Source organism: Macaca mulatta, chromosome 17 (genome assembly GCF_049350105.2).
Source record: "Macaca mulatta isolate MMU2019108-1 chromosome 17, T2T-MMU8v2.0, whole genome shotgun sequence".
Lineage (NCBI taxonomy): Eukaryota > Metazoa > Chordata > Mammalia > Primates > Cercopithecidae > Macaca > Macaca mulatta.
Window position 1 is genome coordinate 30192970 of NC_133422.1, and position 15367 is coordinate 30208336.

The 15367-nt window shown below is 36.4% G+C and overlaps 1 protein-coding gene across 6 annotated transcripts in view; it reads left to right on the forward strand.

Moving 5' to 3' along the window:
• The window catches only part of RNASEH2B (ribonuclease H2 subunit B), a 63817-nt gene extending 48926 nt beyond the window's left edge, over nt 1-14891 (forward strand). For 5 of the 6 annotated variants that reach the window (XM_077974386.1, XM_015121098.3, XM_015121102.3 and 2 more), the window contains one exon: nt 789-932. In XM_077974386.1, coding sequence (XP_077830512.1) covers nt 789-905 — 117 coding nt within the window. In that variant the 3' untranslated portion in view covers nt 906-932. Of the gene's footprint in view, nt 1-788; nt 933-14371 lie in introns of those variants that run through there. The other variant, XM_015121100.3, reaches the window with a different exon arrangement.
• The last annotated feature ends 476 nt before the right edge of the window (nt 14892-15367 follow it).

The window sequence follows — 15367 nt, forward strand, 5'->3', positions numbered from 1 at the left end:
GGGAATCATATACTGTGCCTCTAAAAAATACTTTGGCAATGACTTTGTCTTACAATTCCCAGGTAGACAGGTGGTTTTTTGTTTTTTGATTCCCATCATTTATGCTTCTTCCAAACAAGCTGTGGTGCATCTGCATCAAAGTTAAATCAGCTGCTACTTACCTTCTGCAAGTGCTTTATATAAGACATGGAAGAAAAAAATTCAGTGACCAGAGAGAGAGAGAGAAATGTACAGGGCAGAATTATTTGGAGTCAGCTTTTTGGAAAGTATTGCTTTGTTGGAGGAAAAATAAGGCAGCTATCCTGCTGGTCTGGGATGCTTTGCAACACGAGTCATCTTTTGAATATCATGGGGTTGTCCTTGGTTTCCCATGGAGCAAATGAATGAAATCAGATGGTAAATTGGTGTGAATTATTCATCAAGTGGTAATACAAGGCTGTAATTCCTACCTCTGACAATTGCGGCCTGTGTCAGTTCCATTGTTTGTGTTATTGCACTTTATGCGCCCTCCAGAATTATCCACCCCCTCTCCAATGTAAACCATTGGTTGGAACATTCTGCTCCTTAGAAGGCGGCAGTTTTGTCTTCCACCTCTTTTAACATATTCTGTCTCTGAGGTCTGAATTCTGAATAGAAATCAGAACTTTTTCACTCCCTTATGAAGCCTGTTAGTGGGGGACGCTTACCTTCCTTAATGAAACTTGAGACATGCAGTCTTCTTTGATTTGCATGTATGATTAATAAATGTTACATTCATAACAATTTTTCTCTCTTATTTTCATTAACAGAAAAATAGCAAAATGACTGCAGCTCAGAAGGCTTTGGCTAAAGTTGACAAGAGTGGAATGAAAAGTATTGATACCTTTTTTGTTGTAAAAAATAAAAAAACAATTGGAAAGGTTTGAAACTTTGATAATAAAATCTAGCAAAAATATTTGCTTTTTACATGTTTCAATTTGTGCTTCCTGACCATTAATGACTACCTTTGATGGGGGGAAGGAAGAGGCCAATTTCATGTTCTCTTAAACATTTATTTGCATTTGGTTTTTGTGTTCCTGAACGAAATATGGGAAAGTAATTGTGTAACTTCATGGCTATGGCCTTTTGGAGTCTCATCTGAGATAATGAAAAGTAATCACGGAAAGAGAATTAACATATAGCGTCAGGATTTTCTCAATAAACTGACCTGTGACAATGTTAGAGTGTATGACTGTTTTTTAATGCAACTTTGCACCCAGTAGGTATAGTAATAATATTTTTAGTATACTGAGGGAAACTGGATTACAAAACTGTCAGGTAAATTATTACTTTTAAAAAGGCTTTAGTTTTTGGTAAATTTGTTTAATGGTGTTTCTCTGTCTTTATGAATACATGTTCTTTGTAGAAAATAGAGAAAGTAATAAAATAAGAATTTCAATCTCCCATTTCTTCATTACCCAGAGATAATATATTTTCTTATAACAATTTTTAGAAGGGAATTACAGTAATTTTATGACTTTTTTTTTTCAACTTTTATTTTAGACTCAGGGGGTACATATGCAGGTTTGTTACAGAGCGATACTGTGTGATGCTGAGGTTTGGGATGTGATTGAACCTGTCACCCAGGTAGTGAGCATAGTACCCGATGGGTAATTTTTCAAACCTGGCTCCTCTCCCACTCTCCCTCCCCTTGAAGTCCCCAGTGTCTATCTTTGCTATCTTTATGTCCATTTGTACCCAACGTTTGGCTGTTACTTATAAGTGAGAACATGTGGTATTTGGTTTTCTGGGTTTTATTTGTTTGTTTGTTTTTTGCATTAATTCGTTCAGGATAATGGCCTCCAGCTGCATCCATGTTGCTGCAAAGGACATGATTTCATTCTCTTTTAGGGCTGTGTAGTATTCCTTGGTGTATATGTCCCATGTTTTCTTTATCCATTCCACCGTTGATGGACTCCTGGGTTGATCCCATATCTTTGCTATTGTAAGGAGTGCAGTGATGAACATACAGGTGCATGTATCTTTTTGGTAGAATAATTTATTTTTCTTTGAGTACATAGCCAGTAGTGGCCAATAGTGGGATTTCTGGGTCGAATGGTAGTTCTGTTTCTAGTTCTTTGAGAAATCTCCAAACTGCTTTCCATAGTGGCTGAACTAATTTACATTCTCACCAAAAGTGTTCCCTTTTCTCTGCAGCCCTGCCAACATCATCTGTTATTTTTTTACTTTTAAATAATACCTGCTCTGACTGGTGGGAGATGGTATCTCATTGTGGTTTTCATTTGCTTTGCTCTGATGATTAGTGATGATGGGCATTTTTTAATATGTTTGTGATCACTTGTATGTCTTCTTTTGAGAAGTGTCTGTTTATGTCTTTTGCCTACTTTTTAATGGGGCTATTTGTATCTTATTGATTTGTGTAAAGTTCCTTATAGATTCTGGATGTTAGTCTTTTGTCAGATGCATAGTTTTTCTCACTCTGTAGGTTGTCTGTTTACTCTGTTGATACTTTATTTTGCTGTGCAGAAGCTCTTTAGTTTAATTAGGCCCCCACTTGTCAATTTTTATTTTTGTTGTAATTGCTTTTGAGCACTTAGTCATAAATTGTTTGCCAAGGCTGATGTTGAAAAGGGTATTTCCTAGGTTTTCTTCTAGGATTTTTATAGCTTGAGGTCTTACAGTTTTTAATCCATCTTGAGTTAATTTTTGTATATGGTGATAGGTAGGAGTCCAGTTTTATTCCTCTGCATATGGCTGGTCATGTATCCCAGCACCATTTATTGAACAGGGAGTCCTTTCCCCATTGCTTATTTTTGTTGACTTTGTTGAAGATCTGATAGCTATAGGTGTGTGGCTTTATTTCTGGGTTCTCTATTCTCTTCCTTTGACCTATGTATCTGTTTTTATATCAGTACTATATTGTCTTGATTACTGTAGCCTCGTAGTATAGTTTGCATGGGTAATGTGGATGCCTTGGATAATGTGGATAATGTTGGATAATGTGATGCCTCTGGCTTTGTTCTTTTTGCTTAGGATTGCTTTGACTATCTAAGCTCTTTTTTGGTTCCATATGAATTTTAGAATAGTTATTTTCTAATTCTGTGAAGAATCACATTAGTTACTTTTTTATAAACTTTATTTTGTTACTATTTTCCCAGACTACTAACTCTTCTTTATAAATATGGGTTTTTTTAATGACAGTGTAATTTTTGATTATTTGAATATTTGATTGTTTAACAACCATGATCCTGTTTGGACATTTGGATTATTCACAAATGTTCAGTGTTTGAAGAATCAGATTATAAGTAAATATTTGTCCACATCTTTTATTGTTTCCTTATAATGGATTTTTGGATGTGGGCTTATTAGATTTTCAAATATATATTTGTGGGAATATATTTCATGGAAAGCTTATAGACTCTTGCACTCTAACAAACAGTGGGTGTGAAAGCTTAATGCCGCCTTGTTAGCACTGGTTGTTACCTTTGGAAATAAGTGAAAAAACATTTTATTGTAGTTTTAATTCATTAGTAGTGATTTTGAACATTTTTTCGTACTTACTAATCAATTGTCATCTTATAGAGAATTGTCTTTTATATTCTTTGCTACATTATTAGAGTATCAATATTTTTCTTATTGACTAAAAGTATTCTATAGCTTAAGGACATTAATTTTGTCTACTGTGTTTGTTGTAAATTTCTTTTCTTGGTTTATACTTTGCCTTTAATTTTGCTTATGATTTTTGACATGCAGGTATTTTTAGTTTTTATGTAGACATATATACATAAACTTTTCCTTTACACAGATATTGTGCTTAGAAAGATATTTCATTTTACAGGAAATTTAACTAGACACTTTTATTTTCTTCTGATTTTTTAATAGTTATATTTTTGGTTCTTTTTTGGTTTTTTTTTTAGATGGAGTTTCGCTCTTATTGCCCAGGCTGGAGTACAATGGTGCGATCTCAGCTCACCACAACCTCCGCCTTCTGAGTTCAAGTGATTCTCCTGCCTCAGCCTCCTGAGTAGCTGGGATTATAGGCATGTGCCACCATGCCTGGCTAGTTTTGTATTTTCAGTAGAGACAGGGTTTCTCCATGTTGGTCAGGCTAGTCTTGAACTCCCAACCTCAGGTGATCTGCCTGCCTTGGCCTCCCAAAGTGCTGAGATTACAGATGTGAGCCACCACACCTGGCCTCTTTTTGTTTTATATTTAATTACTTAAATCATCTAGAGAATGTATAATTATGTTTAAATATGTTGTGAGGTAAAGCTGTAATTTAATTATTTTCTCACCAGTTTAGTTTTTCATTTAATCTGTAGGGTTATTTTGTCAAATTCTCGGAGTAAGTTCCAATGGAATTTTTATTGAGATTTTGTTAGATGCATAACTTACTTTGGGAAAACAAACATCTTTACAAACTTAAATATTCTTATTTGGGAATATAGTATTTATTTTTATTTACTCAAATCTTAAGCATACCTTTCACTAACATTTGGTTCTTCATCTTCAATAGGTTCTAGACATCTCTTTGTAGGAGTATGTGTAGATATTTTCATTGCTATTAATGAAATCTGGTTTTTTCCAGCTAGGTCTATCAACTGGTCATTTTGTGGTAAAGTTTTATATTTTTATATATTTATCTTTTAAATAACCAGTTTACTAAACTATTAATGGAAAAATTTTCCATTTTATTTATTTTGGGTTTCAGTACATAATATAGTATGTAATTTAGTTTTTAAAAATTGCATGCAATTCTTTCTAATAGTTACACCTCTTTTATTATATTTTTTACATTATATTACATGGGCTAGAATATCCGGAACAGTATTAAAGAGTAATAATAGCTGTCTGTGTCTAATTGGTGATTTTATTGATGTGCTTTACCATTAATTCTGACACTAGCTGTTGCTAATATGATAAAGAATATCCATCCTTTTATACTTAGTTTCCTTAAGGTTTAAATTAGTAATTGGTGTTGGTTGTTATCAGATATCTTTTTGGCATCTATTGAAGTGTCCATAAAGTTTTTACTACCATCAAACTGTATCTGAGTGTCTGATAAACTCCCCCTGGCAGTAAAGGATCAATAACACAGTGGATGCATCCTATCTTTCTTAGCCTTTGTCAAATATAGTTTTCAGTTAGACTTTCTACGCTTTTATTAAGGAATTTTGCAGCCATATTTATAAGCAATGCTGCTGTTAGGCTTTAGCATTAGAATTAGGCTAGCTTTCCTTTTTTTCCAATATTCTGGAAGGATTCATTTTGCATTATGATATTTTATTGCTGGAAAATGTTTAAGAATCTTAGAGGTAAAACCATCTAGCACTGGAGCCTTTTTGTTGTTGTTACAGTTTTTTTTAATCTGCAAGAATTTCTCATCTGTTCTTTGTCTTACTCGACATTTTTGAGGAGTACAGGGTAAATATTTGCTGGAATATTTCTCATTCTAATGTTTCTTTCTGATTAAATTCAGGTCATACTCTTAGGGCACCTACAGAAGCAATATGTCTTTCTCAGTATACCATGGCAGGAATCACAGTCTATCCCAATATCAGTGTTGTTGATTTTGATCACTTGATTAAGGTGCTGCCTACAAGTTTTTCATTGTGAATTATTGTTGATTATTTTTGTAATTAATAAGCAATTTGTGGGTAAGTATTCTGGGACTTTGTAAGTATCCTATTTCTTATCAGATGTTTGCCCACTAGTTGTAGGATCTGATGATTTTCTAACTTTCATATCTTCTATATTTATCAATTGGTATTCTTCTGTAAGGAAGAACTTTCCCTTTTCCTTGCTTCCTCACTCATTTATGGATTCTTAACAGTATGGCTTTATAGATTTTTATTTTGTCCAGTGGGCTGTATTACATTATTATTATTAATTTTAATGCTCATGTTGTTTCAGAAGAGCTAGTGGGAGACCCTTCAAGCTGACTTCTATATCTTTTGAGTATGTTTCTATCATTCTTTAATACATTCCTACTTCTGTGACTGGAGTTTCAGACTCTTGCACTTTCCCTGTGCAAGCCCTGAATCCACCTTTTTTTCAAGGAACGCTGGTTCCTTTCAGGGAAGAATGGAGTTTAGAAACCAAGATCTAGGCAGTAGGTATGCTCATTGCTATTGGTATGTCATTGCTTAGGAGCCAACACTAGGAAATGTGTGTGTGTGTGTACAACATGTACACACACATATATACACTATATACTCATATCAACATTTCTAAATCTATCCATGTATCTATCAGTATTTATCTACGTATGTGGTTTTTTGGTAGATTCCCTTTATCAGGCTGAGAAAGTTTCCTTCCATGCCTAGTTCACTGTGAGTTTTTATCATATATGGGTATTGAATATATAGGTATTATCATATGTAGATATTGTCAAATAATTTGTATCTATTGAGATGATCAAGTAGTTTTCTTTTTAATAAAGGAATGTCTTTTAATATATGAATTATAATTATTGATTTTTGAATGTTAAACTAACTTTGCATTCTTGAGATAATCCCTACTTGGTCACAGTACATTATTCTTTTTATATGTAGTATGAGGGGTTTTTTTCCTAATATTTTGTTAAGTACTTTCGTATCTCTGTTCATGAGGGATATTGGTCTGTGGTTTTCTTTACTTGTAATGATTTTGTCTGATTTTGATGTCAGGGTAAAACTGGGCTTATAAAATGAGTTGGGAAGTATTCTTTTATCACTTACTTTCTGAAAGAGTTTGTGTGAGGTTGGTGTTGTTGCTTCCTTATATGTTGGACAGAATTCACCAGTGAAGCCATTTGGATCTAGAATTTTCTATGGGGAAAACTTTTAAATTACTAATTCAATTTCTGTAATAGATGAAGAGCTATTCTAATTTTCATTTTTTTTCTTGTGCCAGTTTTGGTAATTTATATCTTTCAAGGAATGTATCCATTTGATCTAGGTTGTCAAATTTATTGGCATAAGTTGTTCATCATATTTTTATTATCCTTTTAATGTCTGTGGATCTGTAGTGATGTTCCCTTTTTCATACCTGATGTTGGTCATCTGTGTCTTCTTTTTGCTTTCTCTATTAGTATAGCTAAAGGTTTATCAATTTCATTGATCCTTTCAAAGAACCATTGTCTTCTGGCTTGCATAATCTCTGATGAGACATCTATGATATTTCTTATATTTCCTCTCCTTTACATAATGTATCTCCTCCTCATGGCTTCTTTTAAAATTTTCTTCTTTATTACTAGTTTTCAGCAAGTTGACTATGATGTGTTGATGTGATTTTCTTTTTGTTTATCTCATTTGGGAGTTTATTAAGCTCCTTGAACTTTTGAATTTTTAATTTTCATCAAATATGGAAAATTTCTGGCCAGTATTTCTTTAAATACTTTTTTCTGTTCTTTCCTCCCTTTTCTCCCTATCCCCTCAGCTTCTGGGCCTCCAATTTCATGTATGCTGGAACACTTGGTATTGTCCTCCAGGTCCTATCACTGAGTTTCTGTTTTGTTGTTTGTTTATGTTCAATTTTTAGACAGTTTCTCTTGGTGTATTTTCAAGTTTACTTTGATTTATAGTATTTCATCTTCTGTTAACCTTATTTAATTTTTACTTTAAATATTGTAAATTTGTTTTCTTCTTTTTTTTTTTTTTTTGTGATGGAGTTTCGCTCCTGTTGCCCAGGCTGGAGTGCAATGGCGCGATCTCAGCTCACTGCAGCTTCTGCCTCCTGGGTTCAAGTGATTCTCCTGCCTCAGCCTCCCGAGTAGCTGGGATTACAGTCATGTGCCACCACACCTGGCTAATTTTGTATTTTTAGTAAAGATGGGGTTTCTCCATGTTGGTCAGGCTGGTCTTGAACTCCCAACCTCAGGTGATCTGCCCACCTCGGCCTCCCAAAGTCCTGGGATTACAAGCCTGAGCTACCACACCCGGCCTTAAATATTGTAATTTTTAGTTCTAGATGTTCCATTTGGTTCTTCTTTATGTCTTCCCAGATCTCTTATTATGGTTGCGGTTTTCTTTAAATGCTTCAATGTAGTTAAAAAAGCTACTTAAATGTCCTCATCTGCTAGTTCTATTATCTTTGTTATTTTCTGTCTTCTAGGTCTGTTTTTTTTCTCTCTCTCTTTTACTTTATTTTGAAATCATTTTATACTTATAGAAAAGTCACAAAAATAGTAGAGTTTAGATATGACGTTTACCCAGCTTCCCTCGATGTTAGCATACATAACCATACTACAAGAATCAAAACCAGAAAATTTACAACCTTATTGTACTTTCACCTATCTTTCCACTAATACTTTTTTAATTTCAGAATTCAGTCTGTGATTCTACATTGCATTTAGCTGCCACATCTCTTCAGTGTTTTCTAACTTGTAAGAGTCCCAGCCGGGCACGGTGGCTCACTCTTGTAATCCCAGCATTTTGGGAGGCCAAGGTGGGCAGATCACCTGAGATTGGGAGTTTGAGATCAGCCTGACCAACATGGAGAAATCCTGTCTCTACTAAAACTACAAAAAATTAGGCGGGCATGGTGGCACATGCCTGTAGTCCCAGCTACTTGGGAGGCTGAGGCAGGAGAATCGCTTGAACCCGGGAGGCAGAGGCTGCAGTGAGCCGAGATCGTGCTATTGCACTCTAGCTTCGGCAATAAGAGGAAACTCCATCTCAAAAAAAAGAGAAAGAGTCCCTCAATATTCCTTTGTCTTTCAATGACCTTGACACTTTTGCGAGTACTAGCCAGTTATTTTATAAATGCCCCTCAATTTTTGAGATACTTTGAAACTATGTTAATATCCTATTTCTCTTATGATCATTTCACTATACTACTAACTAATAATACTAATAGTAACAAACACTTCATAGCATTTATGTGCTTGGCATTGACCTAAGCACTTTACATATAATAACTCATTTAATCCCTACAAAAACTATAATTGTACAGTGCCATACAAGCCAGAATATTGACACCCACCCAAAAGGCAAAAGATGAGAGGAGGAGCTGCTTAAACACCTGCATCATTATCCCTGTTGAAAGTAAGCTTCTTAACAACAGGAACTCTGTGCCATTCAAGCTTGCATCTTGCATGGTGCTGAGCACACAGTATGCGATTGGTAAAGGATGAGTACATGATAGTCAGATAGGTTGAATAATCTCAGCAATATTCTCACTAATTGAGACTTGATTTTTCCAGTGAAGTCGAGATCTTTATCTACCTTTAAAGTGCCTAAGCTGTTTTCTGGCTTTCTTTTGGGTCCTCGAATATGCCAAGCTGTTTCCACACTGGTGCCTTTGGATGACTGGTTTGTCTCTATGTGCCTTTTTCTGAGTCTTCACAGGACTGGCTCCATCTTGTTATTATCACTTATCTTAATCACTCTTCCAGAGACCCAATCCTTGACCTTCCTCCCCTACCTCCACCCAGCTCCTACTCAGTACTCTCCAAACCATTTTCCTGCATTACTCTCTGCATAGGACCTTGCCTGACTGCTTCACATACAGTCATGCCTGGCACAGCAATGTTTTGGTTGATGACAGACTGCATATGTGATGGTGGTCCCATAAGATTATAACAGAGCTGAAAAACTCCTATCACCTAATGAGTTGTAGCCATCACAACCTAAGTTGTAGCACAATGCATTACCTTTTCTATGTTTAAATAAGTTTAGATATACAAGTACTTACTATTGTTTTACGGTTATTTACAGTATTCAGTACACTAACATGCTATACAGGTTTGTAGCCCAGGAGCAATCGGCTGTACCATATAGCCTAGGTGTGTAGCAGACTACACCATAGGTCTGTATAAGTTGTATAAGTACACTCTGTGATGTTCACACAACAATGAAATTGCTCAACAACACTGTTCCCATAACGTATCCCATCAATAAGCAACATATGACTGTACATACACAGCACCTAACTTGGGGTTGTATACAGTAGACCTTCAAAGATGTTTGCTGCATGAGAGAATTAACCAACCAACCAATCCATCAATCCGTTCTGGACACCCCAGACAGGTGTTCAGCAATACAGTGTTGGAGTCCTTGACAGCCTTATTGCTAAACCTTGAACTTCAAGAGTCATTCTGAGAATGAGTTTTCTGTGATGCGTTAGTATTTGAAGTCCAAGGACTTATTCATAAACTCACTCATAAACTTGTATGGGCCTTAAATTTGTGTGTTAATGTTGCTGGTAATTAATGAAATAGATACAGTCTTTAATCTCTCTGGATAAAGGGCTGTGAATTTGCTTCTGTCAGTTGATTGAACTGCACTTGCTGGAGTCATTTTACGTAGCACTTAGAGATTATTTATATTAAGCCCACAACCTAAATTATTGCAGTTTGAGAATATGTGTGGTCTTTATAAACTCCTTGTATTCACAGGAGCTTGAATAAGAGCTCATGTTATGATTTAGCTACAAATTATTTGGGAATTTGGAAAATTGGCAATTTTTTTTTCTTGCCTATTTGACTTTACCTTTGATGCCAAGTTGAAGATCTCACTGGCAATGTACAACATTAACTGAGTTGAATAATAATTGAAAAGTGAAAAACAAAAGGTGTTACACATACCAGGTGCTGTTTTGGGGAATAATATTAGGAACAAATCCATGTGGGTTTATATTTGTACATAAAATGTTCATAAGCACACATATATACACACAAACATAAATGCGTATCCACATATGCACAGATACAGACTTATATCTACATATCCTGTCCTTTAAAATTATTTAAGGAATTTCAAACTAGAGCCTTTTTAGACTCTCTTGTACTAAACGTTAGGATACGCTAGCCTACTCGAATCCTTTGGCCCTTTGCTTCTCTTACTTAGATCATTTTTCTTTTTGATTAATGTGCCAAGTTTGGGAAAACTTCAAAACATTTCTACAAACTGCAAAACCACTTGGGTACACAGACAAGAGCCTCCATCTTTTTCATCAAACCATAAATTTTTTTTTTTTTTTCTGAAAGAGATCCCAGGTTACCAACATTTTTTCCTTTTTTATGACTAGTTTATCTTCAATTTAAATTTTTCTTGTACTCTCAGATCCTGTCATCTTTCAAGGTTTGTGCTTCTCGGTTCTGCACTGCCAAAGAGACTCTGTAAGGCTTAAATTGGATGTCAAGTGGAATTGTCTTTTGTTTGTTCAAATCGATTTCATATTGTGCTGCTGTCCGTTCCCAAAATCATAGTTCTCTTATTTGAGGCCTAGCAAGACACAAAGGCAAGCTCGAAGTGAGAACCTAAAGTGTACCCATTTACTTACTAAATGTACGGTGTTGTTTATATTGTATGCAAACTTCTGACAACAGTAAACAGATATCTTAATCTTTAAAAACACAAATAAAGTGAAAAAAGGACTTCACATTAACCATGTTTCAGTACTAAACAGACTAATTAATACAACGTGGCAGGATTGGTCCTGGTTGTAGTCTCAGTTCTGCCTCAATTCTATGAGGCGTGGAGGAGGTCACTGGTATCGCTGGGCCCCAGTCACCTCTCAGCATGAGATAGGACTACATCATCAAGATTTTTTATGTCTTTCCCTCCAGTCACTGGTGCTTGGGGAACCTCATCTCCTTTATACCTGGGAGGAAAGTGCTTTTAAAGTTCGCTTTCATGCAGTGCTTACCATATACTAGGCACTCCCCTAAACTCTTTAGATGAACTAGCTCATGTGTTTTGCTGGAAGAAAGTCTGGAAGAAAATACAACAAAATGCTCATGCTGGGTTTTGGGGTGTCCATGATACATGTATATGTATATTTCTTTTCTTCATTTTCCAAAGATTATTTCACTTTGCAATAGAAAGAAATACAAAGAACACAATTGTTGGAAAGTAATAACAAAGACTGGCAAAGTGCTTTGTGATTTTTTTAAAGCACCTTTGACATGAATTTATGTGTTTAATCTTTCCAGGAGCCATATGACACAAAGGGTATTATTTCTCTTGTTTTGCAGTTGAAAAAGGGAAGGTCAGCTCATTTGTCCAACATCACACAGCTAATGAATAACTGAGCCAGAACTTGAATTCAGGACCTCTCACATCCAGACTCCACTACATCAAATTCCCTTTCCCCAGGGGCCCTAACTTTGACGCTGTTACATTCTAGACCATCACCTCTTCACCAGATTGGAAAGACAGCCTTTTCACATAGTTTAGGAGTTGACTTTCTCTGTTCTTAAAGCTAATCTAACTTGACTAGCTGCCTTGTATTACATATTTTCTCCCAAACACCCCTTTCTCTAGGACAGTCTTGGCAGTCTTGGGAGTTAGCTATGTCATAGTCAGATCTCTTGGAAGACAAAGAGCTCCAGGTCTAGAGAAACAAGTGAGAGGGTGTTTTCCAAGTGTGCTTAGAAAATGTTTATGGGCTTTGTCCTCATCTGAATAATCAGAAGAAATGATTTGATTTTTACACCTTGGTATACACTCTGAGATTACACAGTCCTGAGGTTTACATATTCCTCAGAGCCATTAGACTGACCAAAAGGACTCCTCCCTATGTTTCATAGTATTTTTACAGTTCTCACAGCAATCATTTATCAGTATTTAAATTAATATTAGCTGGGCACAGTCACTCACTTCTGTAATCCCAGTACTTCGGGAAGCTGAGGCCAGAAGTTCAAGTCCAGCCTGGACAACATAGCAAGACTCTGTTTCTACAAAAAAAAAAAAAAAATTAAAATTAAAAATTAGCCAGGTGTGGTGGCACACACCTGTAATTCTAGCTACTTGGGAGGCTGAGGAAGGAGAATTGCTTGAGCCCAGGAATTCAGGGTTATAGTGGGCTATGACTGTAACACTCCACTTCAGCTTGGGTAGCAGAGCAAGACCCTGTCTCTTAAAAAAGTAAAATAAATTAATCTTTACAACAACCCTCCGAGCTAGACTGGAAGGAGGTGGTATCCCTGTTTATTGATGGTTCATGTGAGGTCATACAGACAGTAGGTGGCCGAGCCCAGGTGCCCAAGCCTAGCCCTCATTCCTTTTTTTTACCCAAGGTTCCTATTCATACCATTGTCTGTGTAGCTTATGACCATTTAGCCTTAAGTAATCTGTTTTCATAGCAAATTTTACTTTAAGAAAGGAAAAAAAAATCACATTTATTCTGCTACATCTTCTTGCTTTATTCATAATGAATTCTGCAGGTCAATTTATCCTCAACGGTGGCAAGCCAGAATTTAAGTAAAGCTTCTACTTAGCTGGTACATTTGCATGTCAAATCTTTAATTCAGCTGTCAGTGTTTTAGCATTTACTGTACTTTCATTAATAAATGTTATTTTGATGGTCTCAGGCTAATCAAGACTATTTGAAATGGGGGACGGCACCAAATGAAATTTACAGAGAAATCAGAGCTTCTTCATGGACTTTAAAAGAATTGTTACTTTACACGTGTTTGATTCAGAGTGCATGTAAAATTAAAGTTAGACATGTTGTTAGTTCTTGCATAAACAAGCAAAAGAAGCTAAGGAATCAACTTAGATTTATTTGTTCCTTTAAGAGCATGTACTGAGCACCTCCTGTGTGCTAGACATGTTCTAGATGGTAGAAACGCAGATATCAACATGGCAGGCAAAAATACCTGCCCTCAAGAATTTCCATTCTAGAGTGAGTAGACAGATGATATCTCAAGTAGTGCCAGGACCTATGGAAAAAGCTGACCAGGCAGGGCACTGAGTTCTGAGGAGTGAGTGGTCAGAGAAGGCCTTGCTTCCTTCTTATCCACATTCTGGCATAGGAATTTAATTTCCGTGTACATTTTTTTTTTTGGTAACATATAGCTCCAAAATAAGTTATTTTTAACTTTACACTCAATAAAAACCAACTTGTAGTAATTAAACTTGTTCAGTACATTCCTCACAGGGACATGAGGTGCTATTACTTCTATCAGCAACAAGTATCTGCTTATCTATTTTTTATACATTGTAGTCCACATAAGGCTTTCTGCTTTTTATAAAAGGAACTGCCTCTTAAAAAAAAAAAAAAAAGAAAGAAAAGAAAAATGGTTTAAGAAGTACTCATCTCCGAACATTATTTTCATGCATTTCTTGTATTTTATTTTTTTTCCTATAAGATAGTGCCCATCCCATAAGTTTGGGCCACCCCAACATTATATTTCCCTGCCTTTGAATATTTAAAGAAAATATACTTCTTGGTGTGCTCTCCAGGAGCCTGCTATGAACCCTAGAATGAGATCTCGGAGGCTGGCCACGATAGGAGCCCCTTCTTGTATCTGAGGTCATCTCTTAGAAGCAAAAATGCTCAGCTCCCCTCAGGACTAAACCCGCCAGCCCTGCGTTCTGTTCTAGGAGCTGCAGATGGTGCTTGGGATTTCAGGTGACTGTTTCTCCTCACCAGGACACAACACATGTTTTCCTTTCCTCTCTAGATGGCAGCACAAAGACAGAAAAGGGGCAAGTGACGGTGGTGGCTCCACGCAAGGCTTGGCGGTTTTCCCTGCAACTTCAGACACTCCCAGAGGGCTCGGACTTTTTCTTCTGCACTTTCTGGAAAATTGCCAAGTGCCAAAAGGTGTATTTTAAGGCGCTAACTGTAAATGCTTTATTTCTTTGATGAGTCCCACTAGTCGATGTGGCAGCAGCATTCCTCCCTGGAGCGCTCAGCTAGGCGGTTCTGTCCGGGAGCTTCAAAGCATCCCAGCTGTGCACCTGTTCATAGTCTGAGGACCTCAAGCTTTGGCATGTTTTAGGCATGGACATGGTGACTTAAAGTACTTGATTGTCTTGATTTCACCCTGAAAGCTTTGGCAAACCAAGTTTCAACCCTTACTTTAAAAACCTGACACTTATTTACTCCATGTCAATTTGGAAGCTTCTAATTCATAAATATGCCTAAACATCGGCATTTTATCTCTCCAGGAGTTATTAAACATTTCTTCCTTTTTAAAAGATTTGTCCAGTATGTGTATTATTTTATTTTTCAGAGTAAGGACATAGGAGATGAGGGAAGGTTGGAAGTAGATGCCAAAAAGTGATTTGGTGGGGAATCTGGCGCGTCGTGAATATGTTTTAGCAGGCAGTGGGAGGTTTTGTGCAAAAATGTCTGCGGATTTGAGGTGGCTTGTCCACTTGACATGCAAGAGGAATGTGTGGGTGCTGCTCAGCTGATCTTCCCGCATTCACACAGGACCCCAATCTGCTTCTTCAGGAAATAATTTTGTTTCCGAATCTCTGACTACAAAGATTATTAATAATTAGACCCTAGTTCTGGGACGTAGTCTACCATTTTTCCACACCTCCCTTCACATGTAGAAATTTTTGTTAGCCTCAGGGACTTTTAAAATTCCTGCCCTTCTATAGTGGACAAGTGAATCTTCCTTCTGCAAAAACCAAAGCCACTAGATTCTGATGATGTTCAAGTTTGT